Source organism: Onychostoma macrolepis, chromosome 18, assembly GCF_012432095.1.
Source record: "Onychostoma macrolepis isolate SWU-2019 chromosome 18, ASM1243209v1, whole genome shotgun sequence".
Lineage (NCBI taxonomy): Eukaryota > Metazoa > Chordata > Actinopteri > Cypriniformes > Cyprinidae > Onychostoma > Onychostoma macrolepis.
This window is the reverse complement of record NC_081172.1, coordinates 9,480,907-9,504,698: the sequence shown is the minus strand read 5'-3', so window position 1 is coordinate 9,504,698 and position 23,792 is coordinate 9,480,907. Positions and strand designations below refer to the sequence as shown.

The window sequence follows — 23,792 nt, the reverse complement described above, 5'->3', positions numbered from 1 at the left end:
AGCACTGATCAATAAAGTCTAAGAAATCAGATTAATGCACTCAGTTACACTTTTTAAATGGTCACATATTGATAATTTGACTTTAAATATGCATATTTATTTATTTGTGCATTACCATTTCCACCTTGCACTCTAAAAAGACCTTAAACCTATGAAGCATTCATCGAAAAGGGCACTTTAATGAAATGCAGCCATAAAAAAAAAAAAAACTCTGAAAGTCAAGAGTTTGATAGGCCTATTTGGCAGGAAGTATGCATGCAAATGTTCAGATAAATCCTCACTATGTTCTTTAATGAAGATGATGCACAAGATGTGCAGATGATATATATTCTATTCTAGTCATTTTAAAGGCTGGCCCAGAAAACTTAATCTAAACATTTACATATGCATTTTGCAGGCATTGTCCAAAGTGATTTACAAAAGATGAACCTAAACATAAAGTAATAACGTTAGCTATTGCATCTATTATTTTCTGTTGAAAAGTCCATCTGTGTTTTGGGAGGATAGTTGCTGGTCAGTAGTTTTCCCAGTTGGTAGCAGGTTTGTTGTTGGTCAGCTTGCAGAAGCTAATGACTATCAACAAACCAGCTACCATCTTTAATTAGATTTTCCAGAAGGATGGGAATGTTGCTGTTCTGTCACCATAAATCATCCACTTAAATATGGCCTGGTGAATTTGGATACCATCCAGGCAGGTTTGACAAAATATTTGCCATGTGCCTGAGGGACTGTTGTAAAAGCGTGTTGTCGAGAAACGTGACGTTTGACGGGTGAAAGTTGAACAGAAGAGAGAAACAGAGGAGGTGTGTAACTCTCATGTTGTTATAAGCAGAAGCGCTGCCAGTGTTTGTAAGTGGACGGCAAAAGCAACATTCAGAGATGAGTTTGACTGCTATTCTGTCGGAGATCGACGGTGGAGATGACAAGGGAGTTGAAAAGCTTTTGCAGAAGTATAACATAGAGGTAAAGAGGCTGCTGTTAGCTTACCATCTCATGTTGTTTTATTGCGCGCTAGCATTGGAGATATTAGCGAGTTAGCCGCCCGTTAAAATATACCCGGTGTGTGTATGAACCTACAAAAAAGATTGATGATCTCCGTGCAAAAATACTTTGCTCCTGAACTTTAAATATGTACTTAATTTGTATTTAGTGATTTAAAAATACGAGGCATTCGCCTTGGGATCGTAAACTAGCATCATCCAGCTGTTAGCCAGCCATGATAGCAATATGATACACCCAACTTGACTGTTTTAAAACAAAAATGCCAAATTTTGCCCCCATGAATGAGCAGTGTGTGAAATCGTTCAAGAAAAATGGTAACTTCAAACGAATAGAGTAACGTTAGAAATGGACTGTTGTTTTGGATGTTAACGTTAATGGTGAAAAGCAAAATAACCAAGCTTGCAGCTGTCAGACAGATACGTAAAAGCAGAAAATACTATTGGAAATAATGTTGTTCTAACTGTTTGTTTTTTTGTTTTGTTTTTTTTAACGAAACGTGTCTGTATGGATTCTTCTGATGTGAACAGAAATTTTAACAGCATATTTGGTGTTTACTTGATCATTGTAACGTTAATGACGCTGCATGTTTTTCTGGAGAGAATCTCAAGAGTACAGAATTTTCCTTTACCTAACGTTACTCCTGTAGCAACAGCCTTTTGTAAAGTAACTTAAACCACTGTTAAGTTGTAGTTAATCGTTTGCACTGCAGAAAGAGACTGGTACTGTGATTCATCTAATTATAATGAAATTCATCATGGACAATCCATATAAGTTTAAGGAATGTACCACATGTTAATAGGATAACATTTGGGTAAAATATTGCCATACTTATCGAGATTAACAATGCAATATCAAAAATATTACAGGTTTACTAAAATGTCATGTTTAAATATGAAAACAGGGCATTATCTATAAACTAATTATGCATACATTTCCAGAACACAGATCTGAATATTGGATGAAGCCAGATACAAAATTGTTTCATTTTGTTAAAGGCTTTTACTGAGATTTTGGATATCTCTTTTTATCACTCCATACATCAGATAATACTGTCAACAGCTAGAAAAAATAAAATAAAATGTTTTGGATGTGAAATGTTATACATCAGCATAATTGTATATTAAAAACCTCTCTGTAAAAAAATATCAGAGCAAAATGTGTATGTAATTGCTATTGAAGTGGTGAATTCCGAGTCATATTGAGAAAATGGCCTTTAAAAATATATGTATAGTAATTAAAATATACAGTGGCAAATAGATCAAGTGTGATAATGTAAACACTTACAGTAAATGTGTATCTTGGATGTTTTCTTTTTTTAGTAGTCTGAAAGAAGAAAAGGAAGCAAAAAAAAAAAAAGGAAGCCAAAATTGACCAGTGCATAAAAACAATGATTTTGCCTGTGATGGCTTTCCTTGAAGGGGTCATGTGATGTTGCTAAAAAGAACATTATTTTGTGTATTTGGTGTAATGCAATGTGTTTACGTGGTTCAAGGTTCAAAAAACACATTATTTTCCACATACATTATTGTTGCTCCTCTATGCTCCGCCTTTCTGAAACGTGCCGATTTTTACAAAGCTCATCGTTCTGAGACGCGAGGTGTGTTCTGATTGGCCAGCTATCCAGTGTGTTGTGATTGGCCTAATACCTCAAGCGTGAGACGGAAATGTTACGCCCCTTACCATGTTGTGATGCCAGGATGAGACAAACAATAAAACCCATTATAAACGAGGCATTTGTTGCATTCAGTGAGGACATAATTACTGATTATAATGACTCATACGGTCTTTTTACGCATTGCGCCACGTGAACATAACACCATGTCTGCATTTGTGATCGTACAAACGCCAAACAAGCACTACTCTACACAGCTCAAAACTCGCGTTTGAATAGTCAGTACCAAATTCTTTAAATATTGAAACGTACTTACAGGCTGTGAGTCAGAAGCACCAGACTGTCCTTGCGATGTTGGAATTGCCCCACTTTATAGTGTTCACAGCCATTCATACTGTTCACATTGTAGGCTACTCTCCCAGGTTCAGGAAACAGTCCTCCGTAAAATGCGCTGCACACACTTGAATATTTGCATTGTACTGTTCTGGAACTGTGTGTTGTAAATATAATTAACCACTGATTTCTAGTTGTGTCCTCTTTCGGAAGGCCAAACAAAGTACTTTCGCTTTCACAACGAAACACACCGTGTCTCCACGACATGGCGGCAGCAGCAACAATACTATAGTGAGAATAAAAGTTCCACCTGCCTTTCATTGCGTGTAGGTTTGGGTGGTGTTATGCAAATCTTCCCACACCGTGACGTAGATATGTGGGGGCGTGTTTAAATGAGCCGTTTTAGGAAGGCGTGGCAGAGTCTTAACTTTTATAAAGAATATCTCTTTGGGTTTGAGACTTTAATCTTTGCAACTTTACAGATCTTATATATGCACAAACAGCTTGTAACACTCCAAAGACAAAGGAAAACAGGAAATCGCATCATATGACCCCTTTAAAGTGGTCAAGATGGATTATGGAACATCATAGTTGATCAACCAGCTTAGACCAGGGGCCTGTACCATGATGGTGGCTGAACAAACTCAGGGTTACAGGATTAGTTTTGAGTTGACAAAACCAAACCAGTCCAATCCGGCTTTGTTGGTACCATGAAGCTGATCATCAACTTTCTCTGTCAACTCAGGCTTGGTCCTGAGTTAATGGAGCGCGTGCACATGAAAGTGTGACATCAGTAATGAGCAGCCAATCACATGCCTTAAAACTATGATTCACTTCTTATGAGAGAGTCAGTGCGAAGAATAAAAGATTGAACAATATGAAGAATTTAAACCCATTTACACAGCACGATCATGAAACGATCTATCCATGAAAGAGGAAAACTTCTTACCATATAAGAGCAAGTAAAAGTTGTAAAGTTAGTTTATAAAGTTGATAATATCTGTAGGTGTAAAAACACTTAAAAATCTAAGCTCATATGTAGTCATGTTTAAAGCTATTGATTCTAAAACTTATTTATATTGCATATTAACTATATGTTTACATCGATTTTAAATAAAAGCTTAATTACTATTAAACTAAGCTGGCTTGTGTAATGGATTAAGGGTATAAATAATATAAAATAATTTAAAAAAATAATAATCTCTCAAAATCAGATGATTTTATCTTTAAAAATGTTTTACTACGTAGCATCCTTTAATTTGGAGTAAGAGAAACTGGAGGAGTGGCTTTATTGCGTCAGAGACGTGCCACTTTGCTTGAAGCTGATTGGTCAAATTTCGGTTTGAGATCTCTAAACCAGAACATAACCTGCCCCGGAGCAGCTTAGCTGTGGAGCGTAAGTTATTATGGCGATGAACACTGCTAAAAGCCAAACCACTTTCTTGGTACCTAAAACTCAGAGTTGCCGCAAACTAAACTGAAACTTACTTGGCTAGCTAGCTAAACTGGCTTCATGGTACAGGCCCCAGGCTGCTCTATGGTTTTGAGTCAGATCCGAGTGTGGGATCTGTTTATCTCAGATTTATATTGTCTCATGTCATGTTGACATTTCATTTCAGAACAGCCACACGTTTGCCTTTGACCACAAAGAGGAGAATGCACGAATTGTGAGTTACACATTTATGGTCTGTTTTGTTTTTGCATTTCAAAACGTTCTCAATTTGGTATGTTCCTTGTCATTTCAGTACCTTGTTTTACTTAAAACAATCAATGACTTCTTGTGCTTTGTGGTCCCTTCTTCAGAAATTGTGTCAGGGTCTTCTTACAGTCCTCCGTCGGTCAGATCATCCACTTTGCCAAAGCACCTGCCTGGAGACCCTGCGCATCCTGTCCAGAGACAAGCGTGTACTTGGACCCGTAGCCACCAAAGAGGGCATCCTCACTCTAGCCGGACTGGCCCGGATCCATGTTGCGGGACACAATGGAGAGCCGTTAGAGGAGGCGCAGTCAGCAGAGGAGGAGAGGGTTGTGGTGGAGGCCCTCAAGTGCCTGTGCAATGTAGTGTTTAACAGTGTGCCGGCACAGCAGGTGGGCGCTGACTTGAAGTTGGCGGAGGGCCTGTGTGCCCGCTTGCATTCGGTCAGCTCGTCCCATCATGAGGTGGGCCTGTTCTCCCTTCGGCTGCTGTTTCTGCTTTCCGCCCTGCGGACAGATGTGCGTGGCATGCTTCAGAAGGAGGCGGGCGCAGTAAGGCTGCTCACTGATATACTGGAACGCACCCTTGATGTCTGTTGGGTGGGGCCATATGAGGCTGCGCCCCCTAAACCAGAAGCCCTGCCCATTTCCTCAGAAAACAACGAGCTGGCCATGGAAGCCCTTAAAGCTCTGTTTAACATCACTATGTCTGATTCCAGCGATGAGGTGAGAGTAACAATATTTTTAGAACAGCAAAACAACATTTTTATATCTATTTTACTGTGCCTTTTACAAAACTGCTAGATGAATTTACATCTACTAATTACCTAAGGAAAGCCCTCACTCAAAAATGAAAATTGTGTCCATTTACTCATCTGCAAGTTGTTCCAAACCTGTATGAGTTTCTTTCTTCTGAAGATATTTTGTTCAGGGTAGCCTTTGACTTTTTTTTACCGTACTATGGAAATCAATGGCTACTGTCAGCTGCTTACTAACATTCTTTAAAAATATTGTCTTTCATGTTCAGCATAAGAAATAAAGTCATACAGGTTTGGAACAACATGAGGGTGAGTAAATGATGACAGAATTTTTGGGCGAACAATCCCCTTTAATATGTTTTAAAAGATCTGTATTGCATGTGTATTTCACACTAAAAAAACAGAATAGGATATTGCAGGTCTTCAGTTTCCTGTTATACTGCTGTTGAATATTTGATGCTGAGTGGAGCCAGTGCTTTTGCCCCCATCAGAGTGAAGGAAGACAGAGAGGGTTTCTTTCTCTTAAATAGGTCATAGGTTCATTAGCATTAATAATTTCTTCAATGATCTTTTGGCTTCATTTTCTTCTGCTTTGGCAAGAATCTCATGTCTCTGCATCATTTTGACAACTTTTTGACATCCATGATGTCTAGGTTTAGTTAAAGCTGATCTCCCTATTGTGATATTCAGCAGTGTGTTAGTCTATTTGCTGTAATGTGTTTAAAATGTTTCTAAAGTGCTTTGTACATTTAAAAAAAATGCTTGCATGGGTTATGACTTCATTTGTGGTGCTACTTATTAAAGCAAGCATCACTTTTACCATTGCTGCTCATACTTAAGTATTAATTTTCGCCACCTAATAATTTGTAAGACCATGATGTCTGAATTATACCAAAGGCTGTAAGACAGTTCACTCATATTAAAATGAGTAGGTGAAAGTGCAATGAATAATAAAGTGATAAGTTCTGCATTCTAAATAAAACTGCCAGTCGCTAATTGGTAAAGTCATTGCGTCACTCCCGCTGCCTTTTTTAACTTGCTGGTATATTAGTTTTACTTTCCTTGAAAAGGAAGGTACTTTGATTATACCTCAGGTCCTTTGGCTTTTTGATGGAGAGGTTTGCTGTTTGGATGTGCGATTTTACCTGGTTGATAAAACAAAAAATCCCATGCTCTTAATTTGCGTATTGTCAGAGTGTGTACAGCATTTGTTGGAGAACTTACTTTTCAACCATAAATTAAAAGTCTTCTAAAGGTATGCAGGTGTGTATACTTGAGTACAGCCATACAGATATAAAATCATGTAATCTACAATGTCAATCATGTTGCTGCTCTGTTTTTTCCCCACCATATATAAATATGACGACTTCTGTCACATGACCTCATTTCATGGTCAAGATGCATAATTCAGAATCTCGACCAAAGTAGTAGTTCATCAGGATATTTTTTTGGCAACTATTTCATGAACTATTTCATTTTATGTACTGTATCTAGTATCTAGTATGGAAGTTTGGATGTGGGACCGCTGATTTACATAGAAAGAAGGGCCCAAAACCTAGCTAGAAATAGATTTGTGGCCGGTTGTTTTGTATGGCCAAGAGAGCCACTCACATTTTCTTGAGAAAATGTAAAAATCTAGTTTCTAATCTAAAAGCTCCTACCCCCACCATTTCATGAAATAGACAAAAAAAAACATCGGTGCATTCCAGTGTTCTCAGCCCTTTGAATGATCATTGAAGTAAGGCTAAGTGTGTCTCAATTGCCTGACCTTTTGTTGGTTTCGGTATGGTTGGGGATCACCTTGACATAAGATGCACTTTTCTCAAGCCAGTGGTTCTCTCAATCCCTAAATCTCTCCATTGGCTCCAAGCTCTCTGGTCGTTTATTTGTAAATGAAGCCCAAACATGGCATCAGACTCTTTCTCTACTGCTATTGTTGTGAAAAGGCCTTTTGGTTTAACACTCACACAATTTTTCCTTTATTTTGATAGGACAATGACCACCAGCTTCGGCTGATTGCAGGCATCATGAGACATCTCCTAATGCTCAAGACGCACACTGAAGATAAAACAGAGGAGGCTCACAGGTACTTTCACACTAGAAGATCGACAGCTGAATTCAGCTCACTCTGTATACTAGGCCTGTGTCTGTTATATTGGCTTCAAAACCTGTATTCCAGTGAGCCAGAAAGCAAAAGAAATGCAAGTGCGGTGAATGTGAATGATGAGATGTCTTCTCCAAGTGATTAATGACACACCTCTTTGCCCCATCGAGACAGCTCAACGCATTCTATAACTCCCACCCGTTTATTTGGGCTTGACTCATTGTGTCCGCGGTGGTGCCGTCACCAGCCCTTTCACACTTTTGGAATGCTACCCTCTATCAATGCATTCTACAGCACTCTGAAATGACTAACTCTATGCTCCCCCTTTAACAAAGTGTGCTGAATGTGCTGAACCAGTCCTGGTCAGTAGATGTGTCTTTGTTATTCAAATAATGCCCACGGACTGAAGGTCCCCCCACCTCGCAGTGTTTTCAGAATGCCTTTTCATGTTTGTCTTTCGACATAGCATTCCTAGAATGTAACATGAGTGTGCTGAATGTTCTTGTGCATCAGTGAAGATTATAAAATGAACTAATGAAATTAGCATACAAATATTTACTATTCATTTCCATGAGGTGTCTCATTGTGAGACGTAGTTTGTTTTTATGATACAGACAGACTCAAATCGGATTTATGCACATGGAAAAGCTACTGATTAATAATCAGTTTGACATTTTATTTATATATATATATATATATATCAGTATCTTACTGAAGTGTGTACACCCCTCACATTTTTGTAAATATTTTATTATATCTTTTCATGTGACAACACTGAAGAAATGACACTTTGCTACAATGTAAAGTAATGAGTGTACAGCTTGTATAACAGTGTAAATTTGCTGTCCCCTCAAAATAACTCAACACATAGCCATTAATGTCTAAACCGCTGGCCACAAAAGTGAGTACACCCCTAAGTGAAAATGTCCAAATTGGGCCCAATTAGCCAGTTTCTCTCCCAGGTGTCATGTGACTCGTTGGTGTTACAAGGTCTCAGGTGTGAATGGGGAGCAGGTGTGTTAAATTTGGTGTTATCGCTCTCACTCTCTCATACTGGTCACTGGAAGTTCAACATGGCACCTCATGGCAAAGAACTCTCTGAGGATCTGAAAAAAAGAATTGTTGCTCTACATAAAGATGGCGTAGGCTATAAGAAGATTGCCAAGACCCTGAAACTGAGCTGCAGCATGGTGGCCAAGACCATACAGCAGTTTAACGTACAGCTCTGGTGAACTCCAAGCCCAAGAGGGTTAAGGCAGTGCTGGAAAATAATGGTGGCTACACAAAATATTGACACTTTGGGCCCAATTTGGACCACTTAGTGGTGTACTCACTTTTGTGGCCAGCGGTTCAGACATTAATGGCTGTGTGTTGAGTATTATTTGGGGGGACAGCAAATTTACACTGTTATACAAGCTGTACACTCACTACTTTACATTGTAGCAAAATGTAATTTCTTCAGTGTTGTCACATGAAAAGATGTAATAAAATATTTACAAAAATGTAAGGGGTGTACTCACTTCTGTGAGATACTGTATATATATATACACAGTATATATTACGGATATTCAGTTGGTTATTGGTATTTCCATTTGGGACAGTTTGGTGGGTTTGTGAGACCAGAACCCCAACAATTGATATTCACAGGTTAAGTAGCTTATTTAATGAATTGTCATTCTTTCTGCAACACCTGCTAATGGCTGGTGACTTGAGAAAATTTACTGGCCATAAACATTTTTAATGGTGATGAAACTGTATGTGCATTTTTTTCATTAAACACACACACACACACACACAGGAAGAACACATTGGGGAAACAAACAAATGTAAATTTTTATTATTCTTATTTTTATTGATCAAATTATAAAAATAAACAAATAAAGAAATATCACTATAAAACTACTGAACTGCAAAGTATTTCATAATAATAATAATTTTAATTTATATTATAGGATAGTAGTTATAGAAAATAATAATTATTATTTCAACTGCTCTGATCTAAATGGTTGATAACTTATTTAAATAATAATAAGAATAATCACAATTACAATAGTTGATTACATAAATTAAAATAATAATAGTTATTATTATTGCGCACACACACACACACACACACACACGTGTGTGCATATATAATATGATGTATTTATTTAATTAATTCAAATAGGTTCTGCATATTGGTTATTAGACATAGTATCATTTTCTATGGGCTATGTTGTAATCAAAGGCCAGGAGTTATTCCAGGAGTTGCATACTATGTTCTCATCATGCATTGTGTGCTAAACCTTTATCATTTATAATTTCTTCTAGTCATACCATAAATCTCCTGAGTAACCTTCCCGTGCAATGCCTGGATGTTCTGATAGACGTCCCTGTCCAAGGTGGGATGGAAACGTATGGTGGGAAGAACATGGACATAGTGCAGATACTGCTAGATTTTATGGAAAAGAGGATAGACAAGGTATTGCACTTCAGATGAATACCTGCAAGCTGTTACTCAGCCGTTCCACTTGTTTCATTTGTTCATTCTTCGTATGTATTTATCCACTCAGGGGACCAACTATAAAGAAGGCTTGACACCTGTGCTGAGTCTGATGACAGAGAGCTCTAGATACCACAGGGAGATCCGCAGATACCTCAAGGCCAAGGTGCAGGGTTGAGTCCATGCTCAGAGTAATTTATTGCTCTCTAAAATAAGACTGTTTGCTTTGATGCTTCTTCAGTGCTTTAGATATTAAGTTAAAGGAATAGTTCACCCAAAAATAAATAAAATGCTGACAATTTACTCACCCTCAGGCCATCCAAGATGTAGATGAGTTTGTTTCTTCATCTGAAAAGATTTGGAGAAATGGATCCTGAATGGGTGCCCAAAGAATGAGAGACCAAACAGCTGATAAAACGTCACAATAATCCACAAGTAATCCTTGTGAAGTGAAAAGCTGTTTATTTGTAAGAAACAAATCCATTATTAAGGTCACTTCTGGAAAAAAATACAAGTCCATAATCCATAATAACACTTGCACGTGTTGTCTTCTCACATGAAACTCCACTAAGATATTTGTTTAGAAATCTTTTGGACTGTTTTCACTTATAAGCAGTGCTTGATCTGTGCATATTTCTTTGCTGATTCAGATTAGATTACTTTTGCACTGGAGAGAACAATATTATGAATAGAAGACTCATATTTTAACTGAAAGCAATGGTTTGAAGTTAAAAATGTCTTAATGATGGTTTTTGTCTTACAAACACACAGCTTTTCACTTTACAAGGTGTTAATTGATGGTCTGGAGGTGAATTGATTAGTTGTGTATTGTTGTGATGTTTTTATCAGCTGTTTGGACTCGCATTCTGACGGCACCCATTCACTACAGAGGATACATTGGTGAGCAAGTGATGCAATGCTAAATTTCTCCAAATCTTTTCCAATGTTTAAACAAACTCTTGGATGACCTGAGGGGGGAGTAAATTTTCATTCTTGGTAAAGTAAATCTTTATTTGCTGATTAAAAGTTTTCTATTTGTTTGCTGTTGTACAGGTCCTGCCTCCCCTGAAGGATGTGAAGGAAAGGCCGGAAATCGGCTGCACAGTTCGGAACAAACTGGTGCGTCTCATGACGCATATAGACATGGCAGTGAAACAGGGTGCTGCTGAGTTTCTCTTTGTGCTCTGCAAGGAAAGCGGTGAGATTTCTGCTAATATTGAATGAGCTAATTAATTTATTTTTCTTTTTGCACATCATTTTCTTCTGTTGTTCATGTGATGTAGTGGATAATCTGTTGAAGTACACTGGTTATGGCAATGCTGCGGGACTGTTGATGGCACGAGGGTTGCTGGCCGGAGGCAGAGGAGAGACACAGTACTCATCTGATGAAGACTCTGACACAGAGGAGTACAAGTCAGCCAAACCATTGTGAGTGTCTTATGTATGCATAACGTCTTGGTTACGTATGTAACCCTCATTCCCTGAAGGAGGGAATGGAGACGTTACATCGTGATTGGGGCTCCCGAGTGAGACCCTAACGTCAGTCGACGTAACGTCGAACATGACTGACTGAAGGGAACTGCTGTTCTTATTTTCTTAATAAAGTTAAGAATGAAAATTCTGTCATCACCTTCATGTTGTTCCAAACCCATAAGACCTTCATTCAACTTAGGAACACAAATTAGGATGTTTTTGATGAAATACGAGAGCTTTCTGACCCTCCATACGCAGCAATGTTTTCTGGCCCAGAAAGGTAGTAAGGACATCATTAAAATGGTCCATGTGACATCATTGGTTCAACCGTAATGTTATAAACCTACGAGAATACTTTGTGTGCAAAGAAAACTAAAATAACAACTTTATTCTCTTTCATGTCAGTCTTCAACCCGCATTCACAAGAGTGCCAGGATGCAAGAGTAAAACAGTTTGAACAGATTATTCACTTTGTTTATTTTATCTCGTTTAACGATGTCCTTACTACCTTTCTGTGCCTTAAATGTAGTGTTAGTTCCATTGCTGTCTATGCAGGGCCAGAAAGCTCTCGGATTTCATCAAAAATATCTTAATTTGTGTCCTGAAGATAGGTCTTACGGGTTTGGAACGACATGAGGGCGAGTAGTTAATGACAGAATATAAATCTTTTAAAACATTTTATCATTTTGTGTACTATTATAGTGACAAGGATTTGTGTTTTTCAGCATTAACCCCATCACAGGTCACATAGAGCACCCAATGCCAAACCCTATCGAGGAGATGACAGAGGAGCAGAAGGAATATGAAGCTCAGAAGCTTGTCAATATGATTGATGAATTATCAAGGTGAGTTTTTATTTTGTCACAATTAAACATTTATGCAGTTAAATATTTACAATTTTTAAATATTGGTAAAAATAAATAAATTTTTTTCATAGTTTTTTTTTATTGCATTTTATTTTTATCTTATAATATATATAATTTTTTTTTTTTTTTATTAAATGTTAACTTGGCTATGATTATTTTATCCTCATTTTTCATTTAAAGGATCCCATTTAAGCACTGAAATTAAGTGTATTCATGTGTATTCCATTGATTTGGAAACTAGGACATGCAGATATCGTCTAGCTCTTCCATTTCCATTTATTTAGTAGTCAGTTCACATATTTTATAACATGCTTTAACATTAAATAAGCAATTAAAGCTGCAGTCCGTAACTTTTTTTTTTTTTTGGTTAAAAATGATCCGAAATCAATATTTGAGAAAGTACATAACTAGCCAGTGTTCAAAACTATCGCCTTACTTTAGCCCGATTCACAACGGTTAGCGTTTTAATAATGTTTTCTAATTTGAGTGGTACGGGTAGGTTTTCGTGGGAAATTCGAGCATGACACAGCTTCATTACGCCACGTCTGTAAACATAAAGACGTTGTCCCGGCTACTAGGCTATCTCATGTGAGGATCCTGCAGGTGGCAGATCGTTTAGCCTTTTCTCACAGCAGCTAGAATAATTAACTGAATCATTTTGATGGCGGATTGTAATCCAGAAAGGATTATGTGTTTATGAAACACATGTGAATGAAATTAAATTATATTCCAGTTTTAAATGTGCTTCTGATTACAGATAGCCTGGGATTACACAAGATTTGTATTTTAAAGAAAACCAGTTCGAAGGGAGCATAATTTGCTTTTTGGGTTAGAAGAATTTCTGAAATTCGAATGGCATGACAATTAGATTAAACTGTACAGAAATTTAAATCTACTCGTTAATACACACTATACTCACAGTCACGCAATGCTGATGTTGTTAACATTAATAATTTGAGAATGAAGTATAATAACAATAATAATAATTTGCACGGTTTAATGTGATATGAGCTAACCGGTCTTTAAATTAAATCACCATTGGTAGCGCGATTTATTGTAATGCTTTTTTCCTCAGTTGGTCAGAACAAACGTGGCAGACTTGTTACTTACTTGTTCAGATGGCAATATATGGTGACAATTCTTATTTGGGTCATATATTCCAAGATGTAAGCTAGAATCTGTGATTGCAAAGTACAGTAAACATCCACACCGGCGCGGTGACTGACAGTAATACATTCACCTCAAAACATTAGATTCCTCCGCGCTGCAGCCGTGCCAGAGGACATCCCACGTAAGCAAGATAATTCCGCAAGTAACTACAATTCCAGGTTTTCAAACAGAGATGGCAACAAAGAGGCAAAACTTACGGACTGCAGTTTTAAATAAGAAAGTTAAATGATGTTAGAAATTTTTAATTTAAAATTTTAATTTTAATGCATGCCTCTTCCATTGGATTTGCTGCAGTATAAATTCTTGGCATTGTGCTTTTACTCTTGCTCACTATTATCAGTCAGTTTCTCTTTCTGTTTTTCATCATCGTGTATGAGCCTGTTCATAATGCCCTCATACACCATCCTCTAGAAGCATTGTGCTTGTTTTCTCATCACCCTCCTCGGAGACTTGATATGTGCGGGGCCGCATTCATGTTGACCTTTTCCTAAACAACCGGTGGCATAAACTAGCGAGAGGTGTAGCGCCGTTGCTCCGTCCACGCTCCTTACCAACCGCTTCATTAAGACAAGAATCCTCTACCGTCGTCCTCTGCCTCATTTAAAGCTGGCCTTCCGCATTCAACAGGAGTCAATGCACACCGACCGGCCACCGCATCCCGCTGCATTAATTACCAGCTAATTGGCGCACACAGTGGGGTCGTGGGCTCAGGCTCTTTTGTACAATACACTGAGGTTTTATAATACATATATACGTGGTTCTCTTTCATACACCGCCCGTTTTATGCCAGACATTGTCCTCTGACGTGAAGTGATTTGAGACACTGGCTCAATTAGGGGTGTGCGTATGTACGTTAGCTGCCGGGCGATGTTAAATAAGTTTACAAACACAAGAGGACGCACCATTGTCCATCCATAGGGTGTTTGAGTCGTAATGAGCAGCGTGTGCCCAAGAGAGGCAGATTCCTGTCTTTGAGAATAGATCCTCGTTCCTTCTGTCTTCCTCCCTATTCTTTTTATTAGGATTGAAGGAGGTGTTGTGTGGAAGAGGGAGGGCACTGGTGCTCCCTGCTACGGCTGCTGGGGAGACGCAACATGTCCATGGAGGAATGTCCCTCCCTATGTCTGCTGCTTGACTTGCTGTCCAATTAGTACTGACTCTCTACCCCATATACACACACACACACACACACACACACACAAAAAAACCCTATGTAAACTCACAATTGCTCAGGCTGCTTATCAGCTCATGTGCATTTGTTTAGATAAGAGATTGTCTTGGATTCTGGTTTGCGTTTTCAAGGGACGCAGAGGAAATGTCTTTGTTTCCATCTTGTCAACTTAAAATCTTGTTTACACTCCTCATAACGAGCGTTTGACGTCAAGCGGTTCTTATGCAGACAGTAATGCAGTCCATTCCTGAAAATCAGGGATAAGATAGTTGGAAATGAGGGATGTAACCGTGCACAAAAATTACAGTATGGTACGTACCATTGTGGCTCTGTCTTTAAGGAAATTAAAATATAATACAATTTTCTAGAAAGGATTAAAACAAAATCACACCGCTAATGCTGTAAACTACATAAGGAACACCCTTATTTGGACACTATTATAATATTGAAGGTGACAATTACGTAAAAACTTTTAAATTCTGTTATTTAATTTTTTTTTTTAGATGTAGTAATCAACGGTCAAATAAAATGATTGTATGCAAGCATAAATTGCACAAGTCAGTTTTTACATGAAATTAAAAATCTAATTATGAAATTGTTTATGTTCCGATTTATTGTTGAAATCTAATCATTTACACTGTAGCTGTCAACTTGACTGCAATTATTGGACAGGAGGTGCACTATATAATGTCTAATGAAGTTTTATTGACACATCAACTGAAACCGATTAGAAGTTCGATCTTGGTATTTAAGAATCAATATTGAATATTGATATTAGAAATGTAAGTGTTACCTTGTCTTTTTGTGGAAAACTTATGGTAACACTTTAGGGACCAATTCTCACTATTAACTAGTTGCTTATTAGCATGCCTATTATTAACATATTGGCTTTTTATTAATACTTATAAAGCACATATTCTGCATGACCATATTCTACATCCCTAATCCTACCTAATACCTAAACTTAACAACTACCTTCCTAACTATTAATAAGCAACAAATTAGGAGTTTGAGGCAAAAGTTGTAGTTAATAGTTTGTTATTAGTGAGAACTGGACCTTAAAATAAAGTGTGACCAAACTTATATAGGCTATAAGTTGTTACACCATTTAGTAGCTCTTTATGAATCAACATGTCCAAGTTTATCTGTGTGTGAATGACATAAATGAATGCAAATGAGCTTTCTGCGGCTTTGATTGGATAATGCTCTTATAAATCATCTTTGGCCGTGCTTTGATTGGATAATTCTCTGATGAATCATCTCGGTGTGCGCTGGTGACACACAGTGCAGATATAATTGGATTAGCTTGGAGGAGCTGCCGAGGCTTTGAAGAGATTAGAATGAGCACTGATCCTGTAATTAAACTGCAGGGTCGGGTGGTGGTGGAGGGGGTGGAGGGCCGCTCTGGGATGGGTGGGGGGGGGTTTAGGGTTGTGATTCCAAGGGCTCTTATGTGGCCAGATGTAAAGGCAAAGAAAGATGTTCTACACATCAACAGGCCTCTTTAGGGGACAGAACTGAATGCAGCTACAATGGTCAGTACAAAGGGTTTCTTTCAAAGAGCAGGTGGATTGTGGTGACAAATTAGTGGCCTGAAAAACGAAATCGACAAGACGTGAGCACAATAAATCTGTAAAGGAAATGATGGCTGCTGGAGTTTTTGCATATTTTACACACATTTCAAATTTTATACTACTTTTACAATTATTGGACCTTCGAACTGCAGTTTTTTTTAAAGAACCATTTTCTATTTTAATTTAATTTAGAATGTAATGTTTTCCTGTGATGGCAAAGCTGAATTTTCTGCATCCATTACTCCAGTCTTGAGTGTCACATGATCCTTCAGAAATCATTCTAATATGTGACCATGAACCACAAAACCAGTCATAAGTCAAACGGGTATATTTGTAGCAATAGCCAAAAATACGTTGTATGGATAAAAATTTATTTTTTTCTTTTATGCCAAAAATCATTAGGATATTAAGTAAAGATCATGTTGCAAGATATTTTGTAAATTTCCTACCGTAAATATATCAAAACGTAATCTGAACTTCATTTGGACAACTTCAAATGTGATTTTCTCAATATTTAGATTTTTTTTTTTTTGCACCCTCAGATTCCAGATTTTCAAATAGTTGTATCTCAGGCAAATATTGTCCTAACAAATCATACATCAATGGAAAGCTGATTTATTCCGCTTTCAGATTATGTATAAATCTCAGTTTTAAAAAATTGACCATTATGACTGGTCTTGTGGTTCTCAAGTAGCATTTCTTTTTATTATTAATGTTGAAACCAGCTTCATGTTTTTATTTAAACCATGATACTTTTTTTCTGGATTCTTTGAAATTTTTATTTTTATTTTTTTAATTAAATTTTTGTAACAACGCAAAAGTGTTTCCCATCACTTGAATGCATCCTTGCTGAATAAAAGTTAGAATTTCTTTCAAATTTCTAACTGACCTAAGGCTTTTGAAGTGTATATATTTTAATGTTATAAATATATCTCATAAAAATATCACTTTTATGTGTACAAAGTAAATGTAATAGAAGTTTCTACTGACGTTAGTCATTCCTGCTGGTTGCATCTCCCTATCCGCTTATTTGCATGTGACATTGTGAACATGCAAAGCACAAGTAGGATGCAAAAGTCCTGAGCTCTGTTCTGCTCTCTCAACAGGAAGGAACTGATCAGACCAATGGGAGTGAGGAGGGATGGCACTCTAGCGCCTCTAGGAGAAGCCATCCATGAGTGCAGCCCTCCACCCAGCAGCGACTCCGACTAGCAGGAGATTAGTTCACTCAAACAAACCCTCTAGGCACCGCTGCTGCTGGCTGACCACCACTGTCTTACCAACTGTCCCTTGCACAGGGGATAGTTCAGTTATTTCCTACTGAGGTTCTTTTGTTGCACGAGGGCATGTCTTTCTAATTGGGACATGTATGGCGAACTATAGAGTGAGCAGAGAGAGAGAGAGGAAGCAGAAATGTTTAAATAGATAAACGGTTGTCACGGGACATCGGATATGATCACAGTGACTGTATAAGATGGAACTGTTAACTAGGAAGTTACACAACATATTCACATGTCTCTGTGAGCAAGTAAATGCACGTGGTCTTTAATAATGAAATATAAAGGCTTAATGACATTTACTCTTAAGAAAAGCAGTTCATTTAGGTTTGTTTGTATTTAAACAGTCTGTGGCTGTTGCTGGTTCACATATGGAAGAAACCTGTTCCACGACGTTTCAAAATACTTGAATGTCTTTTGAAATGTTATATGCCAAGACAAGCCATGAGATCACTTATAAGAAATTGTTTGTCTTGCACTTAATTGTTTTTGCAAAATGTGCATTGAATTTTTTTCCCCACCACTTATGCCTGGAGTTTTAAACAAGTGTCTTTTCTAATGTTCTATATTATTTTTAGCTACACAATTTTCTATATATATATATATTGTTTTTTTTTTTTGTTCAATGTAATTGAAGGTGTCATTTTCTTCTTTTTCTAATGAATGTTAAGTTTTTACACAAAACAAAGGATATAATTAAATTCTGATTTTTAAAGATTTCTGGTTACTATCTTTGATTTAAAAGTTTGTCAATATTTCACGAGGCTCAGAACTCATCTTCTAGAACCACTGTAAAATCAGAAGAAAGGGGCTTTGCTTTATAAAACGTTAACATTTAATTTCCTTAAATTTTGCATTTAGGTTCTTTTGTTGAATTTTATTTCAGACAATCACTTGCAATAAATTGAAGAAAACTAGTAGTGTCATTTGCTCATTGCATGCAGAAACATTTTGGAATGTTTTGTAATTTTGGCTGTGAATATAAAAATGCTAATTTAAAAAAATCACTAATCCTAGTGTGATTACTACAAGATTACATCACATTAAATATGACCAGTAGGGGAGAAAAAAATAGATTACATGATCCAATAGTTGTAATTAATATATTGAATCCAACTGTTACTTAACTAAGATTTGTATTCAAAATCCAGTGTGAAATTTGCTTTAAATTAAAAAACATGGTAAATTGAATATTCCATAGTTGAACAGAATATATGTAAATAAGATGACGAACAAAACCGGAGGGACAAAGCTATGAATATTTATGAAATACCATAAGATGCATTCTTTATTAACAGGATATAATAAAAAAAAAAGCAGCATTTTAATATTCAAAAGTACAAATGGCGAGAATGTTAAGAACAACAAATGCAAGCTTTAACTACTAACAATCATATTCTACTAGAAAAGCAACTGTGTCACATTTTAAACAAAACAACCATTCCATGAATCAGAAACACGGATTTAAAAGACAGCTGGTAAACATGCTTCAACAAAACATGGCAATCTGTATATGAATAAAAGAAATGAGGTGGACTGAAACATTTAATAGGCATTCTGGCTTTTTGTCCATATTTCTGAAATTGTGCCAAAATCCCTGAGGGACATGAACAGATATGATCACAGCAGTGTGGTAATTACCAGCTACTTCAATGATCGTGTGCAAAATCAAATTGCGCTTACAGCCGTTCTCATACGCAGAACCACACACACACACACACACACACACACACACACAAGCAGCAGGATATTGGGGTTCTTTGTTGCTGACCAAAGACATTTATTAGAGTTTTGGGGGGGTTGGAGCTCCCGCTTGGAGGCTGCAGTGCCTGTGAAAACACACAGTGGGGGCACTGCACACTTGGGAGGTCACGCCTCCCATGCTAATTTAGCACCGTTCACTCGCTGGGGCTAAACCATGACTCGCTGGATACCAAATGACTTACACCCAGCAAACAAATGTATAGACATACACATTTATATACAAACGTACATTATTTCCAATTTTACACATTAACTCTGCACACTACCAACCTTTCCAAATAAAGATTCAAATATTGAATAGTTTGAATGTAGTTTGTAGAATGCTAAAGGAGCCTTAACACACTTTCTGTCCAGAGATAATTAGTGGTCCTAAACTAACAAAATAAGTGCCACATTTCAGGGTCCGATAAATTATTTATTTTTATGTTTTTACCTAAAAGCAGACATTTTCGCATTCTAAACTTCCGTATCTTTGAATCAGGATGTGCAGATGTGACGCAATTACAGTTCTCTGCTAATTCATTACGGCTTTCCATAAAGAGTATAAGTGCTAGAATTTATAAGAAATCCAGATGCAGGTTTTCAGTCAAAATGAGCAGCAGAAATTATGCAGATAATTATTTTAAATGCAACAAAAATTGAGTCTAATCCCACCAAAAACACGGCCAAGTTTCAGTGTCTGATCAAACATGGCTGCCGTTTATCTGTTCAGAAAAAGACTGCCTGGATACAGTCAAACTGGCTGTTACTACAGGTAAGAACAATGACATCCTAAAACATTCAGATGTAATGATATACATAAACATCACTGTGGGGTTTGAAGCCTTGCCAGGTGTCCATTGCCATACTCTGTGATATTTTAAACATACAAAGCATGTCTGTGGAAGACATTAGTGCATGCTGTCGGTCTCTGAGGAGTCACTGTTCTCACCGCTGCTATTGCTGGGGTCAATATAAGAACAAAGCCCATTTTCATGGCTGTTCATCAGGTCTTGGATCTCAGTATGCCATCCCAGGATCTCAGCAAGCTTTCGGACAGAATCGGAGAGATCTCCCAGCTCCATGTAGTCGGCCCTCCTCAGGGGCCTCCGTTCAAAGGGCCCGACTGGATTGCGGTTCAGTAGCAGACGAGGCACTGTGGACTTGACTGTGTTGACCAGGCTGGCGAAAGGCTCGATCTGCCACAGAGCAGAAAGAATAACTGATACTTTTATTAAGCAAAGACCAATTCAATTTGAAGTGATGAGATTTCTATTTAAAATTCACTTAATAATGCTGGAATTCTTGGAAAAAAAAAAAAAAAAAAAGGTATGTTTTCCACAAAAATATTAAGCAGCTCAATTGTTTTCAACATTGATGATACAACTGAAGACTGGAGTAATGGCTGTTGAATCAGCTTTAAAGTCACAGGGGGAAAAAAGTTAAATTGACATAGACATATGTCATAGACATAATAATAATAAGCCCACCTTTAAAGAAGTGCCCATGATCATGAGAAGGTCAGCTTTAGGGAAATCTTCAGCATGTTGAAAGTACTTTTCTGGCAGATCTTCTCCAAAGAACACGACATTAGGTTTGACTGCCCCAGCACAAAATGTACAGATGGGAACGTTGCCATTCATTATAGCTTGCTGATAGGAAAAAAGAAAGGAAAGTTGTGTAGTATGCACTAAATTCTATGAATTCAATACTGTAATTAAGACCACTCAGGCTAATTTAGATTACCTTGGCTTCCTCGGCAGGATAAGGCGTATAGCAGAGATGGCAGGCAGCAGTGGCAAAACTCCCATGAGCCTCCACAAGTTTGTCATCTGGGATACCGCACACTACAGAGATAGTAAAGCACATTTTAATAGATAACACTGCAAATTTAACATTTAAGAGTGATGTAATAGGTCTCACGTTTTTCGAGCCCATCGATGTTCTGAGTGTACATGCGGAGCAGCAGGCCCTTCTGATGCAGCATACGGATGAAATAATGAACATAGTTTGGACGGTGGTGTCCAGGGTACAGCTCTTTAGCCAATGAGAAGAAAGGATGAGGGTTGTCAGAGAAGTAGTCGATGTTAAAGATGGCCTCTGGGTACGGGATGTCATACTTCGCAAGGTTCGCATAAAGACCTGTCCCTGGCGTCCTGATACAAAAACAGTTGTTAGCTGAGTGAAACAACGGTTCAGAAGTAGTTTGAATGTTTTGAGCATCCACCTGAAATCTGGTATACCACTGGCCGTGCTGATACCTGCTCCAGCAACCACCACAATGTTTCTCACCCGGCCGAGCTTCACCAGCCGGCCGATAGTTTCCAAAGCCCCGCGCGGGACAGACCTGCCAGAGGGTGAGGAAAGAACGGCCTTAGTGCTGGGAGAAGAACTCTGGTAGGACTTCCCTTTCCTAAAAAGAAGGGGGGGAAAAGGCTAGAAAAATAAACAGGCTAAAAATAATAAGCCATTTTAAAATATGAATGACCTTTGTGTTTTCAAAAAAAGATATGCATATCACACATCACTTCTTTTAATACTTGCTAGCATCTGCTAGATCTTAGATATTTAACATTTAATATATATACACTGAACAAAATTATAAACGCAACACTTGTATTTGCCCCCATTTTTCATGAGCTGAACTCAAAGATCTAAGACTTTTTCTATATACACAAAAGGCCTATTTCTTTCAAATATTGTTCACAAAACTGTCTAAATCTCCTTTAGCCTGGTAATACCAAACTCTGCTACTTCGCTTTGCTTTGTAGACAGAGTCTGGAAGGGCATAATTGACAAGCGTTTACTTTCTCGTGGGCGGGCGCTTGTATGAAGTTTAAAATCATTGGTGTACCCGTAAGCCAATCACATAACGTTTGGTTATGACATATGTTATGCGCCGGCTCAGCCGCCTCTAACTTCCGCTGTAAACACAGGTATGCGGCGAAAACAAAACCATCAAGCAAAATACTGGAGTGAAGATGGCTGTGAACGACTTTTACAGATTATGTGAAGTAAATTTACACATCCACAATTATCATCTTGCCAGACTTTGGCCTCCCCAGTTTCTCGTTGACGATCGGTAACAGTCGGTAAATTAAACTTTTCCCAAAACCTGTCGGGAGTAGGGCCAAAACATCACCTCCATTCAAAATGTGAACCAAACACTCTTCTTGTTCGGGCTTCAGTTGGCAAATGCCGAGAATATTCTCCACAACAGAGCGAATAGCATCCCGTGTCTTCATGTCCGCTGTCGTTTTAGATTTCCTTAACCTAAACTACAATCTTAAATTCGGCGCTTAGTGTCTACGTCAAGGCTCTCAGCCAGCCCTCTGTTCATTGGTTGGACGGCTGCTGCGGAGCCGAAGATAATCTGGGAGATGGTTTGCTATATCAGACGGAGTACAGAAGCAAACTGAAATTGAGCGGAAGTACGAAGTCTGACGTAGTCAGGCTACTTCTCCTTTGCCGAGATAATAGGCTTGTTTGAGATGCGCCTCGCCTCGCCTGAAATGTAGGCGAGAGTAGGTGGCTGCAGTGAGGGGAGGAGTGAAGCGCAGTCAAGACGGACAGTTCTGCCCTCTCGAAGTAGAACAGATACCTACGAGATCAAAGGCAGATATCGCGTTATTCTCACTCATATGCTGTGCTGCTGATAAACATGATATAATTTCTGTTCTGTTGCTTTTATATGAATATAAATATGAACAAGACACTCAAAGCGCTTGCTATTTAATTCCATACGAAAGGTGTATTTATCATTCATTTTTATTTTAATTCAAACATGTATTTTAGATTTTTATAGAAAATGTGACAACAATCACATCTCACAGAGATCACACTATAGTGTTTGGGAATATTCATGCACAATTTAAATACATAATAGCATGAAATCAGATTTTAAAAAGAAAACATTTTAGAAGAGAACGCAGCATCACGTTGTCTGAATCAATGAGCATTAAGCTGTGTCGTCAGTCAGTCGTTTCCCATCATGCTTTTGATCAGCGCAGTCGGTGGAGAGCAACTGTGCGCGTGACTGCTCAATCCGACACAGCCGCCTCGCCGCCGCGAGAGTTTTTTGGCACACGTCAGCATGACATCAAAGCAAGGCGGACGTAACTCGGACACTTATCTAACCGGCATGCATCTCGCGGTGATCACTGGTGATCGGTTCTGCGCAGATTTTGCTCATCTCAAACAAGCCTAATCCATCCACCTCACAGGTGTGGCATATCAAGATGCTGATTAGACAGCATGATTATTGTACAGGTGTGCCTTAGGCTGGCCACAATAAAAGGCCACTCTAAAATGTGCAGTTTTATCACACAGCACGATGTCACAAGTTTTGTGGGAGTGTGCAATTGGCATGCTGACTGCAGGAATGTCCACCAGAGCTGTTGCTTTCTCTACCGTAAGCCGTCTCCAAAGGCGTTTCAGAGAATTTGGCAGTACATCCAACCGCCTCACAACCGCACACCTGTGCAATTATCATGCTGTCTAATCAGTATCTTGATATGCCACACCTGTGAGGT

General features: G+C 38.1%; 2 protein-coding genes across 5 annotated transcripts in view; one reads left to right on the top strand and one right to left on the bottom strand.

The window, feature by feature from the left end:
* The first annotated feature begins 603 nt into the window (after window positions 1-603).
* ric8b (RIC8 guanine nucleotide exchange factor B) lies at window positions 604-18,434 on the top strand. The gene is made up of 10 exons (XM_058750792.1): window positions 604-963; window positions 4,567-4,614; window positions 4,751-5,368; window positions 7,392-7,486; window positions 9,815-9,965; window positions 10,057-10,152; window positions 11,040-11,184; window positions 11,270-11,414; window positions 12,185-12,304; window positions 17,347-18,434. Exons 1-10 carry the CDS (start codon window positions 880-882, stop codon window positions 17,450-17,452), a joined length of 1,608 nt encoding a protein of 535 aa, XP_058606775.1. The 5' UTR covers window positions 604-879; the 3' UTR covers window positions 17,453-18,434.
* The window catches only part of si:dkey-103i16.6 (uncharacterized protein LOC557125 homolog), a 16,743-nt gene continuing 11,073 nt past the window's right edge, over window positions 18,123-23,792 (bottom strand). For 2 of the 4 annotated variants that reach the window (XM_058750794.1, XM_058750793.1), the window contains exons 3-7: window positions 21,488-21,673; window positions 21,184-21,416; window positions 21,007-21,107; window positions 20,751-20,912; window positions 18,123-20,459 (exon numbers count right to left, since the gene is read on the bottom strand). In XM_058750794.1, the coding sequence (XP_058606777.1) occupies window positions 20,172-20,459; window positions 20,751-20,912; window positions 21,007-21,107; window positions 21,184-21,416; window positions 21,488-21,673 (970 nt within the window). In that variant the 3' untranslated portion in view covers window positions 18,123-20,171. Of the gene's footprint in view, window positions 20,483-20,750; window positions 20,913-21,006; window positions 21,108-21,183; window positions 21,417-21,487; window positions 21,674-23,792 lie in introns of all 4 variants that reach the window. The other 2 variants (XM_058750795.1, XM_058750797.1) reach the window with 2 other exon arrangements.

Coding starts and splice junctions, on each gene's coding strand:
- ric8b (XM_058750792.1), top strand. CDS start 880: ATGAGTTTGACTGCTATTCTGTCGGAGATCGACGGTGGAGATGACAAG. Junction 11,415..12,184: donor TACAAGTCAGCCAAACCATT/GTGAGTGTCTTA, acceptor TGTGTTTTTCAG/CATTAACCCCATCACAGGTC. Junction 12,305..17,346: donor ATGATTGATGAATTATCAAG/GTGAGTTTTTAT, acceptor CTCTCTCAACAG/GAAGGAACTGATCAGACCAA.